This window comes from Narcine bancroftii, chromosome 10 (assembly GCF_036971445.1).
Source record: "Narcine bancroftii isolate sNarBan1 chromosome 10, sNarBan1.hap1, whole genome shotgun sequence".
Lineage (NCBI taxonomy): Eukaryota > Metazoa > Chordata > Chondrichthyes > Torpediniformes > Narcinidae > Narcine > Narcine bancroftii.
The window spans coordinates 57,209,381-57,224,964 of record NC_091478.1 but is presented as its reverse complement, the minus strand read 5'-3'; the positions used below and the strand labels follow the sequence as shown (position 1 = coordinate 57,224,964).

General features: G+C 45.1%; 1 protein-coding gene across 11 annotated transcripts in view; it reads right to left on the bottom strand.

Moving 5' to 3' along the window:
• Nucleotides 1–15,584, bottom strand: part of LOC138744586 (L-fucose kinase) — a 443,124-nt gene that overhangs the window by 72,636 nt on the left and 354,904 nt on the right. For all 11 annotated transcript variants that reach the window (XM_069900973.1, XM_069900967.1, XM_069900972.1 and 8 more), the window contains 4 exons: nucleotides 11,063–11,143; nucleotides 9,180–9,299; nucleotides 6,746–6,929; nucleotides 3,228–3,355 (listed from right to left, as the gene is read on the bottom strand). In XM_069900973.1, coding sequence (XP_069757074.1) covers nucleotides 3,228–3,355; nucleotides 6,746–6,929; nucleotides 9,180–9,299; nucleotides 11,063–11,143 — 513 coding nt within the window. The remainder of the gene's footprint in view (nucleotides 1–3,227; nucleotides 3,356–6,745; nucleotides 6,930–9,179; nucleotides 9,300–11,062; nucleotides 11,144–15,584) is intronic.

Here is a 15,584-nt window from a genome sequence, read left to right as displayed (position 1 = left end):
AGAAAAAGAATAAGCTTCATTAGTGCAGACAGGTCTTAGGGGGGTCTTGGAGTGTATAGAGTTGGGGTTGATCTTAATTAAACCAATGAATTTTATTATAATCATGTGTGGGAAGGGTACTGAAATTTTTATTGGAAACCAGCAGACTTGAACAGTTAAGACTGTATTAACAGACTCAAGGGAGAAAGCTTGAACGAGTCAAGGATTTTTAAAACAAATTGGGTTCCATAAAGGGTCCCAACCAGAAACATTAACCGTCTCTTTCTGTTCACTGATGCTGTCTGGCCTGCTGAGTCCCCTTCAGCTCCTCTCTGTGTTTTGTGAAGGGTCTTTGATTAACTTTGTTGAATTGTTTGCACTAACACAACAGTCTGGCACTTTCAGGAAATGCCACATGATTTTTGGGGAATGAATGGGACCTGGATCTCCATGAGAGTTCACCAAATGGGCCAGGCAGCTTTGGGACTTGGTATAACTGCTTGACACAGGGAAGGAGTAAAGGAAATGTCCCTGGAGTGTTGTTCCGTTTCTGTAAGGAATCTGACTTGTTCCTTTCTTTTTCGGCTTGGGTATAAATACTGGTGTTGGGAATGTTGCATTATGAGTTGATTCCAAATATTCAGGAGATACAAGAAGAGGCAGAGACCCAAGCAGATTAGTTCACAGGCTAAACCACTCCAGAAATGTGTTGTGTATGGTAAAATTGTGTAAGGTCAAACTGTGGCTCCAAGATTAAAAAATTGCATTTTGATTTACGAATGTACAAAGATGCTGGAGAAACTCAGCAGGTCATGCAGTATCTATTAGGATACCTGACGAAGGGCCCAGGCCCAAATGTTGGTTGCCCTTTACTTCCGCTTGGTGCTGCGTGACCTGCTGAGGTTCAGCATCATCTTTGTTTATTGCACTTGACCCCAGCATCTGCAGACTTTATTGTTTAATTGCATTTTAATTCAAAAGTGTTGGTCAAGGAGCTGTAGAGAATGTGAATATCCATATTTTCAATTGACTAACAGCTGCACTCAAACAATGGTTGTTTTTTGTTCAATCTACAAGGGCTGGGAGAGATGCTTCAGCAATGCACTTTCTTGATTGATCAGAGTGAGGCAGGTGGGGATTGACCCATGGTATTTGGGGTGAGAGGCTACATTGTCTTCTAATGTCCTTCAGGGAAGGAGATTTCACCTCTGACTTTAAGTGGTTAATTTAAGTGGTTAACCTCCCTAGTTCAGGGGCAACTAAAGTAGGGAGTGGATATTAAATGCCATTTTTGCCAGTGAGGTTCTCTTCCCATGAATGAGTGAAACAAATTTCTAAGAATTAAATGGACAAAGTGCAGAAATAGTCTGTAATCCTAAGGTTTGAAAAATTTAAATCCGGCCAATGACAGTGCTTCGAATGACAAAGGTGGTGGTGTAGATACGGAGAAGCCTTTGACTACCTCGGAGATTCTTACAAGGGGAACAATACACATATAACATTTAGGACTAAAATCAAGAAACATCTTTTTCAACATAGACACGCAGTCAGAGAGATCACTTGGCCCCTCTACCCTTCCCCATCATTCAGTACGATTGTGGCTGATCTAAGCTGGCCTTAGCTCCTCACTTGAGTCAGTTCCCCCTCGATCTGAAAAATATTGATCGATCCTCACCTTAAGTATATTCAGCCTCCACCACCCTTAGGGCAGAGAGTTTCAGAATCTCACTCTCCCATGAAGGAAGAGATTGTTTTGCACCTCACTGGCTGTGTCTTCTTTATAATTTTGCACTCCCCCGTCAACCCCTTTGGGACCGTGTATGTTTGAATAAGGCTGCCTCTCATTCTTCTAAATTCCATGGAATGCAAACCTAAGGTTTCAGCCTCTCTTGAAGAGAAAATCCTCTCTTCCCAGCAGTTAGCCTCTAAATCTCCTTTGGGCTATGTTTAATGTTGACATAAGGGGAATTTAAATGCAGGTAATTAAACATAAACATAAACCTTAGACATAAACACAATGCTGGATCAGTAGAATTTGTTAAAGAATTAAGCCAAAAAATTTTTGTTCAATGAGCACATCGAGGCAGGTAAATATTTTTAAGGAACAGATCAATTTAGATTTGACTGGGAGCGAGAAAAAAAAAACTGCAGATGCAAGAAATCTAAACTAAAAGTAGGAAAATCTCAGCAGGTCAGGCAGCATCTATGGGAAGAGATACAGAGGTAATATTTCAGGCTGATGATCCTTCAGGGAAACTGGGAAGAAAATGAAAGAAGCTCATTAGGTTGTCAATTAAATTTGAGCTCATTAACTTTTCAGCAGGTTTAACAAGCTCCTTTTGTCTCTTTTCCAGCTCTGACCTGAAACAGCAACTCTGTTTCTCTTCCCACAGAGGCTGATTGACCAGCTGAATGTTTCCAGCATTCTGTTTTTTTAAAAATTTCAGATTCCAAGAGCGACCATGTGTGATCTGTGGTGTGGAATTGACCCCAACAGCTGGAAACATCGGTGACAGAAGGGATGAGAGCAGGATAGGAAAAGAGGCAGCAATATTGTCACAGAATATAGTGTACTGCACAGAAGCAGGCCCTTTGGCCCATTGAGTATGTGCTGATCTGTTAATCTGCCAAGTCCCATTGACCTAGACAGTCCATAGCCCTCCAAGCACCTTCCACCATGGACCTATTCAAATATTCTTAAAGGTCAAAATTCATCACTTCAGCTGCCAGCTCGTTCCATGCGCTTTTGACTTCCTGTTTGAAGTTTCCCCTGATGTTCTCTTTAAACGTTTCCTTTTCACCTTAACCCATGTCCTCTAGTCCTTGCCTTACCTTGCATCAGTGGAAATGTCAGAGAAAACTAACTCATGTCAGGCAGACTTCGAGGTAGGGGGCTTAACGAAGAATCCAAAAGGTTGAAATTGGATTACTTAGGGGCTACCAGAAGCTATCAGAGCCCACTCCTTCATGCAGAGATATAAACAAGTTGTCTTGCAGAGTGCTATGACAAAGATAATCCTTGTGTCACGAAGGTAGTGAAAACAATGCTAAATGTAAAATTGTCAATGAATCTCACTTATGCAGAACCATAGATGAAGACCGGCAGCCATGGCTTAAGTCTAACCCTGGGAAACAGCTGCCAGTTTTAGTTCCCTTGCTTTTTATTCTTGTTCAGGTGTTCCAGCTGATTTAAATATTTAAGTGCTAAACTCTTCCATGGGTTGCATTAGGGCATGGTTGTTACGTACGGTCATCTTGGAGTACACCACATGACGGCTCACGAAGCATTCAGACATGCTCCGTCTTCGGGTCAGGTTCTGTATGTGATCGTTGGGTGACAAGCTCATGTAGTCATAGCCACCGTCAGCTATAAGCACTGCAAAGTACAACAGACATGGTCAGTCCTGGCCCAGTGCTACTGTGACAGAATATAGTTATGTTTTTGGGAGATAAATTTGAGCAGGCTTTTTAGTGTAGATCACATACAAACACTTTAAAACAGATCTTATTTAAAATACTGGAGCTCCGTTCATGCTAAGCATGTCGGGGCCAACAGCCTTTGCAAAAGCTTTGGAGAGTGCCCAAGAGACTTCACTAATGGATTGTTGTTTACAAAAAGGCAACAGATGAAAGAAATTGTCGGAGCCGCAGATTGTCTATAGGGGAGCTTGCTGTTCTAAGAGGGTCATGTGGTTTTGCAAGCAGAGAGAGTCAAATAGGTTTTTCTCTGTGTGTGGGTGAGAGAGAGAGAGAGAGAGAGAGAGAGAGAGAGAGAGAGAGAGAGAGAGAGAGAGATCAGTTCTACAGCTTTAAAGTCAGCAGCAGCAGCTGGGACTGGAACAGGACAAGCTGGCAAGCTTGTGGAAAACCCCATTTGGAAGACGGCTTGTGAATGCTTAGTTCAGCCTGGTCAAAGCCCTTGTGGTTCATGCAAGAGGAGAGGACTGACTGTCTAATGTTTCACTTGGAATAAGTGAAACAAGAAGGAACTCTGTGGTGACCTGAAAGAAAGAGGTTATCATCTGGAGATCCCTGAGGGGGTGTTTCTTCAACAAGACACTGATTAGAAAGGAATCAGTTGTGGGTGTCCAGCGAACAACTTATCTCTCTCTGAAAACCGACAAGAACTTTCCTGAGCGGTAACCTTTCAAGCACCAAAGCCTGGTGAACTTTATAAATGTTATATTCTGTGCACAGTGAACTTGGGCTGTAAATCAAAAACTTTTCTGAATTTACACACATTACATACACGTGCGCTTAGAATTAGAAGGGGGTTAAGATAGATTAGTTAAAGTGTGATTCTGTTTTCATGTTTAAAGGTAATTAAAAGCAACTTTTGTTTAAGTTACCATTTGTCTTGGTGAATATCTATTTCTTCTGGGTTTTGGGGTCTTCTGGGCTCGTAACATTACCTCTAGCAGCAAGGTTACAGGCTCAAGTTGTGGTTCAGAAATCTAAACCCACAGCAGCTGAGCAATGGCATTGATCCAATTAGACATTAAACTTGTGCCCCGATGAAAAAAACATGCCATTGCAGGGCAGTTTGCCATGTGGCAAACATTTGTCCATCAACAAATAGCAGGTGAACTGCTGTCAATGGAGCAGGCTGTACAGAAATTGGTGACAACTTTCTCTGCCACAATCGGGTGATAGAATCGCGCCGCACTGACACAGGCCCTTCGGCTCATCATGCCTGTGACAACCATCAAGCATCCCTTTACGCTAACCTGATTTTGTTCTCCTCACACTCTCAACAACTCTCCCTCCGATCTTCTACTCTGCTACACATTTGGGACAATTTACAACGGTTAGTTAATCTATTGACCCACGTGTCTTTGGGATGCGGGAGGAAACCGGAGTGCTCAGGGGGAACGTGCAAATCTGCATGGTCAGCACCTGAGTTTAGCATTGACCTGGATCGCTGGAACTGTGAGCCAAAGCCCCTTACCAGCTGCACCACAAATCCTCAATGATATACAACTTCTAAGGTTGGTCTTGAATTCAGCCGAATGGTGACGTTTCGTTCTGGAGTTATAAGGCCATGTTTCTGCTATCTTCACCCCATCAAACAGTAATCTCATTCCAAATCTACTTCATCAGCTAGAAATAATGCTGTAAAATTGTCAAAGCAAATGGAAATTCACTTTACAGTAGCTGAAGGTGTCGAAGCAAAGATTATCCTCCGAGGCAGAAGCCCAGAGTAGACTTTGGTTGTGTGGCTTGGGTAGACCCCATTGTCCCTGAACATTCGAGTTTGTGGATGACACCAAAGTGCCTGGTATTGTAGATAATGAAGACGGTTCACTACCTGCCAACGGTTGCAGCAGGATCTTGATGAGTTAGGCAGTGGGCAGAGAATTGGTTGATGGAATTTAATACAGATAAATGTGAGATATTGCAGTTTAGGAGGCCATAAGTGGGTAGGACTGACACAATGGGGATTTGGGGAGTGTCATAGGGAAGAGGGATCTGGGAGCACAGGTACATGATTCCTTGAAAGTGGTGTCATTGGTGGAATAACTGGTCAAAAGAGGTTTTAGCACATTGGCCTTCATCAGTTAGACTACTTGGTGAGGCCCTAATTAGAGTATTGTGTTCCATTTCAGTCAGTATGCTGTAGGAAATATATCATCAAGCTGAAGAGGGTGCAATCTTTTCTAAGATTGATGAGGAGCTGCCAGGCCTTGGGTGCCTGAGCTGTAGGGAGAGGTGGAGCAGGCTGGGGTCTTATTCCTTAGAACGCAGGAGGATGAGGGGTGATCTCATTGAGGTGGACAAAATCATGAGAGGAATAGATTGGGTGAACTCAGAGAGCCTTCTGCATAGTGTGAAGTGATGCATTTTGGAAGGTCAAACCTGAAGGCTGAGTACAGGGTTAATGGTCGGATGCTTAACAGAGTGTAAGAACAATGGTACCTTGGGGGTTCAAATCCATACAGTCTCAAAGCCGCTGCACAGGTTGATAGGGTAGTTAAGAAGGCCTATGAGATGCTGAGCTTCATAAGTCGAGGGATTGAGTTCAAGAGTCAAGAGGCCAGGTTACAATTCTACAAATCTCTTGTGCTGCAATGTTCCAAGGGGTAACCTTTTTATTCAGAGGGTGGTTGATGTATTGAGTGGTTGAGGTAGGTACTATTATAGAAACATATAAGATTATGAAGGGTATGGAAAGGATAGATGTAGGAAGGTTTTTTGAGCTGGCCGGGGAAACTAAAACGAGAGGACACAGTCTCAAGATTTGGGGTAGTAGATTTAGGACAGAGATGAGGAAAAATAGTTTTTCCCAGAGAGTAGTGAATGTTTGGAATTCTCTAACCAGGGAAGTGGTTGAGGCTGCCTCATTAAACATATTTAAAATTCGGTTAGATAAATTTTTACATGATAGAGGAATTAGGGGATATGGGGAGAAGGCAGGTAGGTGGAGTTAGGTCATAAATTAGATCAGCCATGATCATACTTAATGGCAGAGCAGGCTCGATGGCCCATTTTTGGCCTACTCCTGTTCCTACTTCCTATGTTCCTATGTTCCTATTGCAATGTTGGACAGATGCGTGGTTAGTATGGATTTAGAGGGATATAGGCCAAAAGCAGCCAGGTGGGACTAGTGTAAGTTGGATCTTTTGGTCAGCGTGGGCAGGCTGGGTTGAAGAGCCTGCTTCCATGCTGAGTGTCTACATAACTGGGAAGAAGAAAGAAATGGAAGTCTAAGTTATGTGGCACTTGCAAAAAGAGAGATGCTTGGTCCACAAGCGTGAATCTCACTCACCCGCGGTGATGGGAACACCCCGGAGCTCCTGCCACAGCACCACCCTGGCACTCTTCATTGTGGCCACATCTGTGTCGGGGGGAGTGATGTCGCCACTCTGCAGGATTCTTCTTGCTCCATTCACAAAAACATCCTTGCCTATGTGGCGTGCCATACAGAGCAGGATGTCAAAGAAAATGGATAGCTGCGGGGGGGAATGGAAAACGTTGCAAGCCAGATCAGAACAGTCTCTAAGTCACCATTTTTGGCACCAGATAAACCATTTCCTGCAGGCCTGGCACAGACTTGCTGGATATCCTTTGCTACTGGAGTCTAGACAGGTGGTCACAAGTGGGAAGCACCCTCTCCCACATCAGTCTAATTCTCAGCTTTATCATCATGTGCATAAGAATGCTAAAGAACATTTGTTTCTGCGAGCAGTTCAGCTAATCAACATAGTTCAGCAGTTAAACCCGAGACAGAATGCAGTCATAGAGAGACATTAAGCCATCCAGCACAAAAATAGTTCTAGTCTGTGCCAAACTATAATTCTGCCTTGTCCCATTGACGTGCACCCAGACCATAGCCCTGCTTATCCATTCCACAAATGTACCTATCCAAAAGTTCTTGAATGTCAAAAATTGAGCCCGCATTCACCACTTCAGCTAGGAGCTTGTTCCACATTCTCACCACTCTCTGTGAGAAGAGGTATCCCCTAATGTTCCCTTGAAAAAATTTCCCTTTCAGTCTTAAACCATATCCTCTAGTTCTGGTCTCACCTAACCTCAGTGGAAAAAGCCTGCTTGCATTTACTCTATCAATAGCCCTCATAATTTGGACACCTCTATCAAATCTCCCCTCATTCTCTTATACTCCAGGGAATCTCCTTGATTCTTTTAATAATTCTTAACTGAGCGAATTTCTTCAGACCCTAATCCTGAATAGCCAATGCCTTGCTCCAAGAGTGTGATCCACCATCTGGACTCCCCAGTCAGGGGAGACATGATCCCTGCACCTACATGATCCATGCCCTGTAAGAATTCTGTGTGTTTCGCATCTTACTCTTCTGAATTTTAGCCTGTTTAATCGTAAGCAACCATCCTCTGATTCCAGGAAGCCCATCCAGTTATGTTCCCTTGTTCACACAAATATCCTTCTTTGGTGAAAAACCAGACCTGTAAGCAATATTACAGCTGCATTTTTGCAAGAGCCCAATGTCTTTACAAAAAGATCCTTGTACTCAAACCCTGTGGCAATAAAGGACAAGGTGCCATTTGCCTTTCAAATTGTCTGTTATCCCTGCACGCTGGCTGTGAATGATCTTTCCACAAGAATCAGAATCAGAATTTATTGTCATGAACAAGTCATGAAATTTGGTGTTTTGCGGCAGTATCACAGGGCAAATATTCATATTATAACCATCTTATGACATTACTATATAAAAAAAATAATAGTGCATGAAAAGTAAGGCAGTGTCTTTGGTTCATTGATCATTCGGGAATCTGATGGCAGCGAGGAAGAAGTTGTCTCTGTGCCACTGAATGCTCGTATTTGGGCTCCTTTTCCCTGATGGTAGCAGAATGAAGAGTGCATGGCCTGGATGGTGGGGGTCTTTGAGGATAGAGGCTGCTTTTTTAAGACACCACCTCATGTAGATGTCCTCGATGGAGTGAAATCTGGTGCCTGTGATGTCGCAGGCTGAGTTAACAACCCTCTGAAGTCTATTTTTGTCCTGAGAGTTGGTGCCTCCATACCAGTCAGTGATGCAACCAGCCAGAATGCTCTCCACGGTACATCTATAGAAGTTTACGACAGTCTTCAGTGACATAGCGAATCTCCTCAGGCACCTCACAAAGTATAGCCGCTGGTGGGCCTTCTTTGTGATTGCATCAATGTGGAGGCTCCAGGGCAGACCCTCGGAGATGTTGACACCCAGGAATTTGAAGTTCTTGACCCTCTCCACTACTGAGCCCTCTATGAGGACTGGGTCATGTCCCCGTGTCAAGGGTGCACTGGTGCCTCTAAACACCAGCACTTCCAGTCTCTCACCAGTTAAAAGGAAAAATTCCAACCCCTGTAGAAAAAGCCAGCTTGCATTTACTCTATTGAAACTCAGCATATTTTTGTATATAATTTTGATCAGTTAGAATGGAGCATAGGCAGCATTAGTTTACTAGTGTTGGGTTGTCCAGAAGTCTGATATTGGCAGGAAAAAAATTCTTTTTGTATCCGATCAGTCATATTCCAGAGATTTGAGTCTGGAACTCTAGAGCACTGCACTGTTGGGAGATTCCCAGTCAAACTGTGTTTGCCCTATTCAGTTAATAACTCACGAATACAGGTGTAATGTTTATTCATGATATGTGGGTGACTCTGACACGGCAAATGCCATTCCCTGGTGCTACTGTGACAAAAAGTGACTCTGACACTTTGGCTCCTGGGATTTCAACTCTACCTGAACAGGACGAGCCCCCGAATCCAGACCCATATAGGTGCAGCCATCCAGTGGAGGAGTAACATGTGTGGCTAGGAGCCTCTCAGCCGTGTCCGATGAGAAGAACACGATACCCGATACCTGGAGAGAATATGAGAGTGGATGAAGGAGACAAGGCTTCAAAGGCTTCATGGAGACTCGCTAATTTCCCTGCTGCTCTCCCTCCTCCGACCACATCCTTTGGTAGAAAGATGCTCTCCATTTACGAACCCAAATGGGCATTCTTCACCGTAGTCTAAAGCAGAGTGTCAGGCTACTCATCCATGGTGGGAGAACCAACCCTTAGTATGGGGTGAAGTGTTTCACTTTGCTCTGTAATATGAAAGGTGGTCCGATTGTGGAGGAGATGGGAGACCTGATAACAAAGCTGGAGTAGAGTGGTTGGATGGAGCAACATCTCAGCATTCTCCAACCAAATAGCATCAATATTGACCTCCAATTTCTGTTACCCTCCTCTGTTTCTCACTCTCTCCTTTCCTATCCTTTCCTTCAGCCCCCAACCCTCTCCTATCAGAGAGCTACCCTTGACCCTCTCCCCATCACTTTTCATCTTTTTTCTTCTACCCTCCCACTTGTATCCACCTATGACCTCTTAACTGTTACCCTGTCTGCCAACCCCTGTCTCTTCCTTCCTCTCTTCCTTCTCCTCCCTCCATTTTTTACATTCAGTGACTGCCTGTTTCTGCTTATCCCTATTGAAGGTCCCAGACCCGAGGCATTGATTACCCTTCACTTCCTATGGATGTGCATGACCTGCTGAGCTTCTCCAGCACATTTTGTATGAGCACGCAAATAGTTTTCAGCTGTGCCCTGAATGTGGGAACAGACGGATAAAACACTAATGGCAAAGTAAGTGCAGTGACATTGTGGCAGAGCACTTGTGTTAATCCGCCCTGAGGCCATGGTCTGCAGAGGCCGAAGCTCCTGAGGCCATGGTCTGCAGAGGCTGAAGCAACAAGGTTTGTTGGAGGTTACGACTAATTCTTGGAGCCACAACCCTTTTGGAGGCAGAGCAGGACAAGCAGCTTCCCAATTTCACCTCAAAGTGGCCAGCTCTAATTTTAATGCCATGCCTCCTTAGCTTAGACTCAACTGCCTGAGGGAACCGAAGCAGGAGAGGATATGGCACTATCCACAAAGAGAGAAGCATATTAATTTTTCAGTTTTTTAAAAAACAATACAATGTGCTTGTAGAAGGCCCTTCCAGCCCATGAACCCTGTGCTGTCGAATTACACCTAATGAACTGACAAACCCTGTATGTTTTTGAAGGGTGGGTGCAAACTGGAACATCCGGGAAAATCCATGCAGGTTACAGGGAGATCGTCCTTACAGACAGCGCCGATTCGCTATAATCAGCAAATTTTAATGCAATATAACAACAGAAAAATGCTGGAAACACTGGGCAGATCAGGTTGCATCTCATACTTTGGGTCAGAGACTCGTGTCACAACTGGGTAGGAGATATAAGAAAAAGCACAACGAGACACTGGAGGAACTCAGCCGGTCTTGCAGTGTCCATCGGAGGTACATTATCGATGTTTCGGGCCTGAGCCTTTCTTGAAGGAATAAGCAAAGAGTAACCAATGTGTATCATGGCTCTTTCTAAAAAGTGTGCATCGATGTGGTCAGGTGGCGTCTAGCTTTGTTGGACAACTGGATGGGAGGCTGTTGTTGCTTTTCAACACGCAGCAGGAATCACCATCAGAGCAGGAAGGGGAGTGAAGATCATGGGTAAAAAAATATAGTGCAAATACTTTTGGGATCAATCCCTCATCATCCTGCCAGAAAGGGGGGGGGGGGGGGGGGGTGACCAAATTTATTTAAAAAAATTCCTTTGACATACCAGAGGAACTCTGCCATCCTTCAGAGCACATTCCTTTATCTTCTCCTCTGTCCCTTTGTAGATAATGTCACAGATGTAACCCTGGGAAGAGAGGTGAGATTCATCACTACACACCCCACAACAGAAACTCCTCCAAAGTTCTCTCCCCTCTCACTTCTCAGTTTCTTTCTCATCTACCCTCTCACCCGTATCCACCTTTTACCTCTTACCTATTAGCCTGTGCTTCTCTCCCACCCCTTCTCCCCACCTTATTATTCAGAAACCTGCCTGTTTCTGTGTATACCCAATGAAGGGTCCAAGCCTGAAACGTTGGTTACCCTTTACTTTCTATGGATACCTCGTGACCTGTTGAGTTTGGTCTACCGCTCAGGAATTCCCCCTGCCCGACCAACACTTTCCTTCAGCTAGCAAGAGACCACAGAGCAGCCCACTGCTCACACCAGGGAGTGAGCCACAGTAAATTGATCCAGAGATTCTGTACTACACTGCAACAATGCTGCAAACCTGGCTGGAACTCGAGATACCAATTCCTGGCTGAAACATGCACAGGAAAAAGGGATGAAAAGTATTGCCGCCAGATGTTAGCAGGGCTGGGCAACCTTTTTCTCAAAACTCACATTCCACCTTAAGTATTCCCTGAACCATAAGTGCTCTGTGATTAATAAGAGACCACTGGACCCACTGCAGTTTGCATAGAGATCCAACAGTTCGACAGACGATGCCATCGCCACCCACCTCCATCTAGCCCTCGCCCACCTGGAAAATAAAGACACATATGCTTGAATGCTGTTTATTGACTTCAGTATTCAACCTGATGAGGAAGTTGGTCCTGCTGGGCCTAAACACTTCCCTTTGCAATTGGATTCATGACTTCCTGACGGAGAGACCTCAGGCTGTCCGGATCAGTAACAGCACCTCCAAGACCATCACACTGAGCATGGGGGCCCCAGAACTGTGTGCTTAAGTCCACTGCTGTCTGCTCTGCTGACTCATAACTGTGCAGGAAAACACAGCGCAAACTACATAATCATGTTCACTGAGGGATATGACCGTGGTGGGCCTCATCAAGAATGAGGAGTCAGCGTACAGGGATGAGGTGCAGTTGCTCATGGACTGGTGCAGAGCCAACCACCTACATCTGAATGTTAATAAAACAAAAGTGACGGTTGTCGACTTCAGGAGGGCCTGGGGGGCTCTACCGTTGAGGTCGTCAAGAGTACCGAGTTTCTTGGTGTGTACTTGGAGGAAAATCTCACCTGGTCCCTCAACACCAGCTCCATCGCCAAGAAAGCCCAGCGGCGTCTCTACCTCCTGCGGAGGCTGAGGAAAGCTAATCTCCCACCCTCCACTCTCACTACATTCTACTGAGGATGTATTGAGAGCATTCTGAGCAGTTGCATCACTGCCTGGTTTGGAAACTGTATCACCTCAGACCGTAAGACCCTGCAGAGGACAGTGGAGTAAGCAGAGTTCATTTAGGTTTGTTTTCCTTTCACAACGGACATCTACACTACACGATGCATGCAGAAGGCCAATAACATTGTGAAGGATTTCTCACACCCCTCTTGTAAACTTCTCTCTCTCCTGCCATCTGGAAGGAGGTACCATAGCATTCGGGCCCACATGTCCAGATTGGGCAACAGTATTTTCCCCAAGCCATCAAGTTCTTCAATATGCGCACTAATATATCATGGAATTTAATTGTATTATGACTAATATTTAACTTCTATTTATGTAAATCTGCTCCATGGTCCTTGAGAAACACTATCTCATCTTTATTGTGCATTGCATTAGTAGCTAAAAATAAAGGTGACTTGGCTTCACTTGGATTGCTTAAGGTGAGTGGAAAGAAAAAGTTGATTTATGGCTTGATTTATGACTCATCATTGTGCGCTTGGCATGATCTGATTCAGTTCAAAGTGGTACATCGAATAGATTTTTCCAAAGTTAAACTTGCTCAAATTTATCCAGATAGCAACTCACTCTGTGATAAATGTAAACTTTACAACACCTCTTAGATACATATGTTTTGGTCATGCCCGAAACTGCAAAAATATTGGACTGATATTTTTAGAAGTCTTTCGACCATTTTTGGGATTAATTGTAACGTTTTGCTTTCCCAGAGACATAAACATAAAACTATCCTCTAATCAAAGTCTTGTTTTAGAATTCTCCACTTAACTAGCAAGAAGAACAATATTGTAAAATGGAAAGACGAGTTCTCACCGACTTACAGACCACAGCTTTTAGACATGATGTCCTTTTAAATTTGGAGAAAATTAGGCATAATGTCACAAAAATCAAGGTTTCCTTTGATAGGGCCTGGGGTCCATTTATGGCTTACTTTCACAATTGGACTAATTAGATGTGATGATGGTTGTTATTGGCGGGCTTTGTTCAGATCTCCCGAGACAGTTGCATGATGTTATCTCTATGAATTTCAACCTTGCTTGGCATTGGGCTAAATATTTTTCTTTCTTCTTTTCCTTTTTTCTCTTTCTTTACAACTCTATGTATTGGATTGGGATTTAAGTCCTAGTACTATTGTTACTGCAGTATATGCTATTACCTTAAATGTTTAATCGTTTCAATGCAATGGATTTATTATATATTTGTTTTCTTTTCTGACAAAATTCAATAAAAATAACTTTAAAAGAAAGAAAATGGTTTGAAAATCACTGTTTTAATTGTCCATAATTGTCTCGTTATGTGCACAGTTTCATAACTCCAAAGAAAATGGGCCAATTGTGGCGATTGCAGGAGCTGAAGGAAATCACTGCTACCACACCGATGGTCATTAATGACTGATTTTATTCAAATTCGGCACTGCCCTTAATTGTGTGGCAGCGCACATCTTCATGGCAAACCGGCCCCACTTGTATCGCCACGTGGTGGGGCAGCCATGGGGAAATGGCGTCGTCAGAGGTTTTTCTCTGACTCCAACATCCCTTCCAGTGCATGCCCTGGGCAGCGATTATGATGTCACAACGCACCAGGTGACTGAGCTCATGCTGCCCTTAAAGGGGCACGCTGAATTTGAATAAAAAGTTTCAATCGATGGGATGGTCAGGTGCTGTGGTGCGATGGGGCGGCGGGGTTAGGTTGACCAGTCATTTACAGAGGTCCGTGAGCTGCTCACCTTCGTTGTGCGTCGTCTCGGCCTCCGGGCCGAAGAATTGGCCTGGCAGGGAGAGTGGCGCGCCGTAAACCATTTCTGCTGATGAGGCTTGCAGGTCCTCCTTGGGTGCCGTCCTAATCCCAAGGAGAACCCAGGGCAACTCGTCCACCCAGTCGGGGCCGGAAAGTCTTGCCATCAGAGCGGATTTTAGGTGTCGGTGGAACCTCTCTACCAACCCGTTAGATTGTGGGTGTGGTGCAGTGTTACCCCTAAATGCCTTGCCAACTGCGACCATAGTGTGGATGTAAATTGGGCGCTTCTGTCGCTTGTGATGTGTGCTGGCACACCAAAATGAGCGATCCACTGGCTGACCAGGGATCTAGCACAGGTCTCCGCTGACGCCTCATGGACCAGGATGGCTTCCAGCCACCTGTTTACTGTCCATTATGGTAAACAGGTACCGCGACATCCATGTGGATATGCTGGAACCTCCACGTTGCCGAGTCGAAATGTTGAACAGGGGCCTGCGTGTGCCTGTGGACTTTAGATGTCTGGCACTTGATTCAGTTGCGGGTTAGCGCTGCAACCTCTTTCTTGAGGCCATGCCTGACAAATTGCTGCACCACCATATGCACGATAGTCTTTACTGAGGGGTGGGCAAGATCGTGGATAGAGCTGATGACCCTAGCCCTCCACTCCTGTGGTACTACCGGGCACAGTGAGCCAGCGGAGGTGTTGCAGAGCAGTGGCTGGGCGGAGTCAGTAAGCTGGATATTCTCGAGCTGGAGACCTTAGATGGCAGTCTGGAGAGCTTGAATTTTGGCGTCATGCTGCTGGGCCTGTGCTAGTTGGCCATAGTTGAGGCCAGGAGCTAGCATGCTGATGGCCGGGTGGGAGAGCGCATCCGCGTCTACATTGTCCTTGCTCGCTCGGAGCCGGATGTCTGTAATGAATTCGGACACGTAGGACAGGTGGCGTTGTTGTCTAACTGACCACGGGTCCTTGGCTATAGCCAGTGCTTGGGTGAGGAGCTTGAGATCAGTAAAAATGGTGAAAGTTCTGCCCTCCAAGAAGTATTGGAAGTGGCGGATGGCCAGGCACAGTGCCAGGAGCTCCCGGTCGAACGCACTGTATTTAAGCTCTGACGGCTGTAAATGCTTACTGAAAAAGGCCAGCGGGCGCCACTGTTCCAGTACTCCCCCGACCACTGTGGCAGAAGCGTCAACCGAGAGTGCCGTGTGTGTTTCTGGGCGCGGGTGCACCAACAAAGTCACCTCTGCGAGGGTCTGTTTCATTGCAGCGAAGGCCTCGCCCGCCTCCTCCGACCAGGCCAGGGTCTATTCTTTTGTCACAATCAGCACAAAGAAAGCGCATGATGCAGACTGCGTTGGGGATGAATCTATG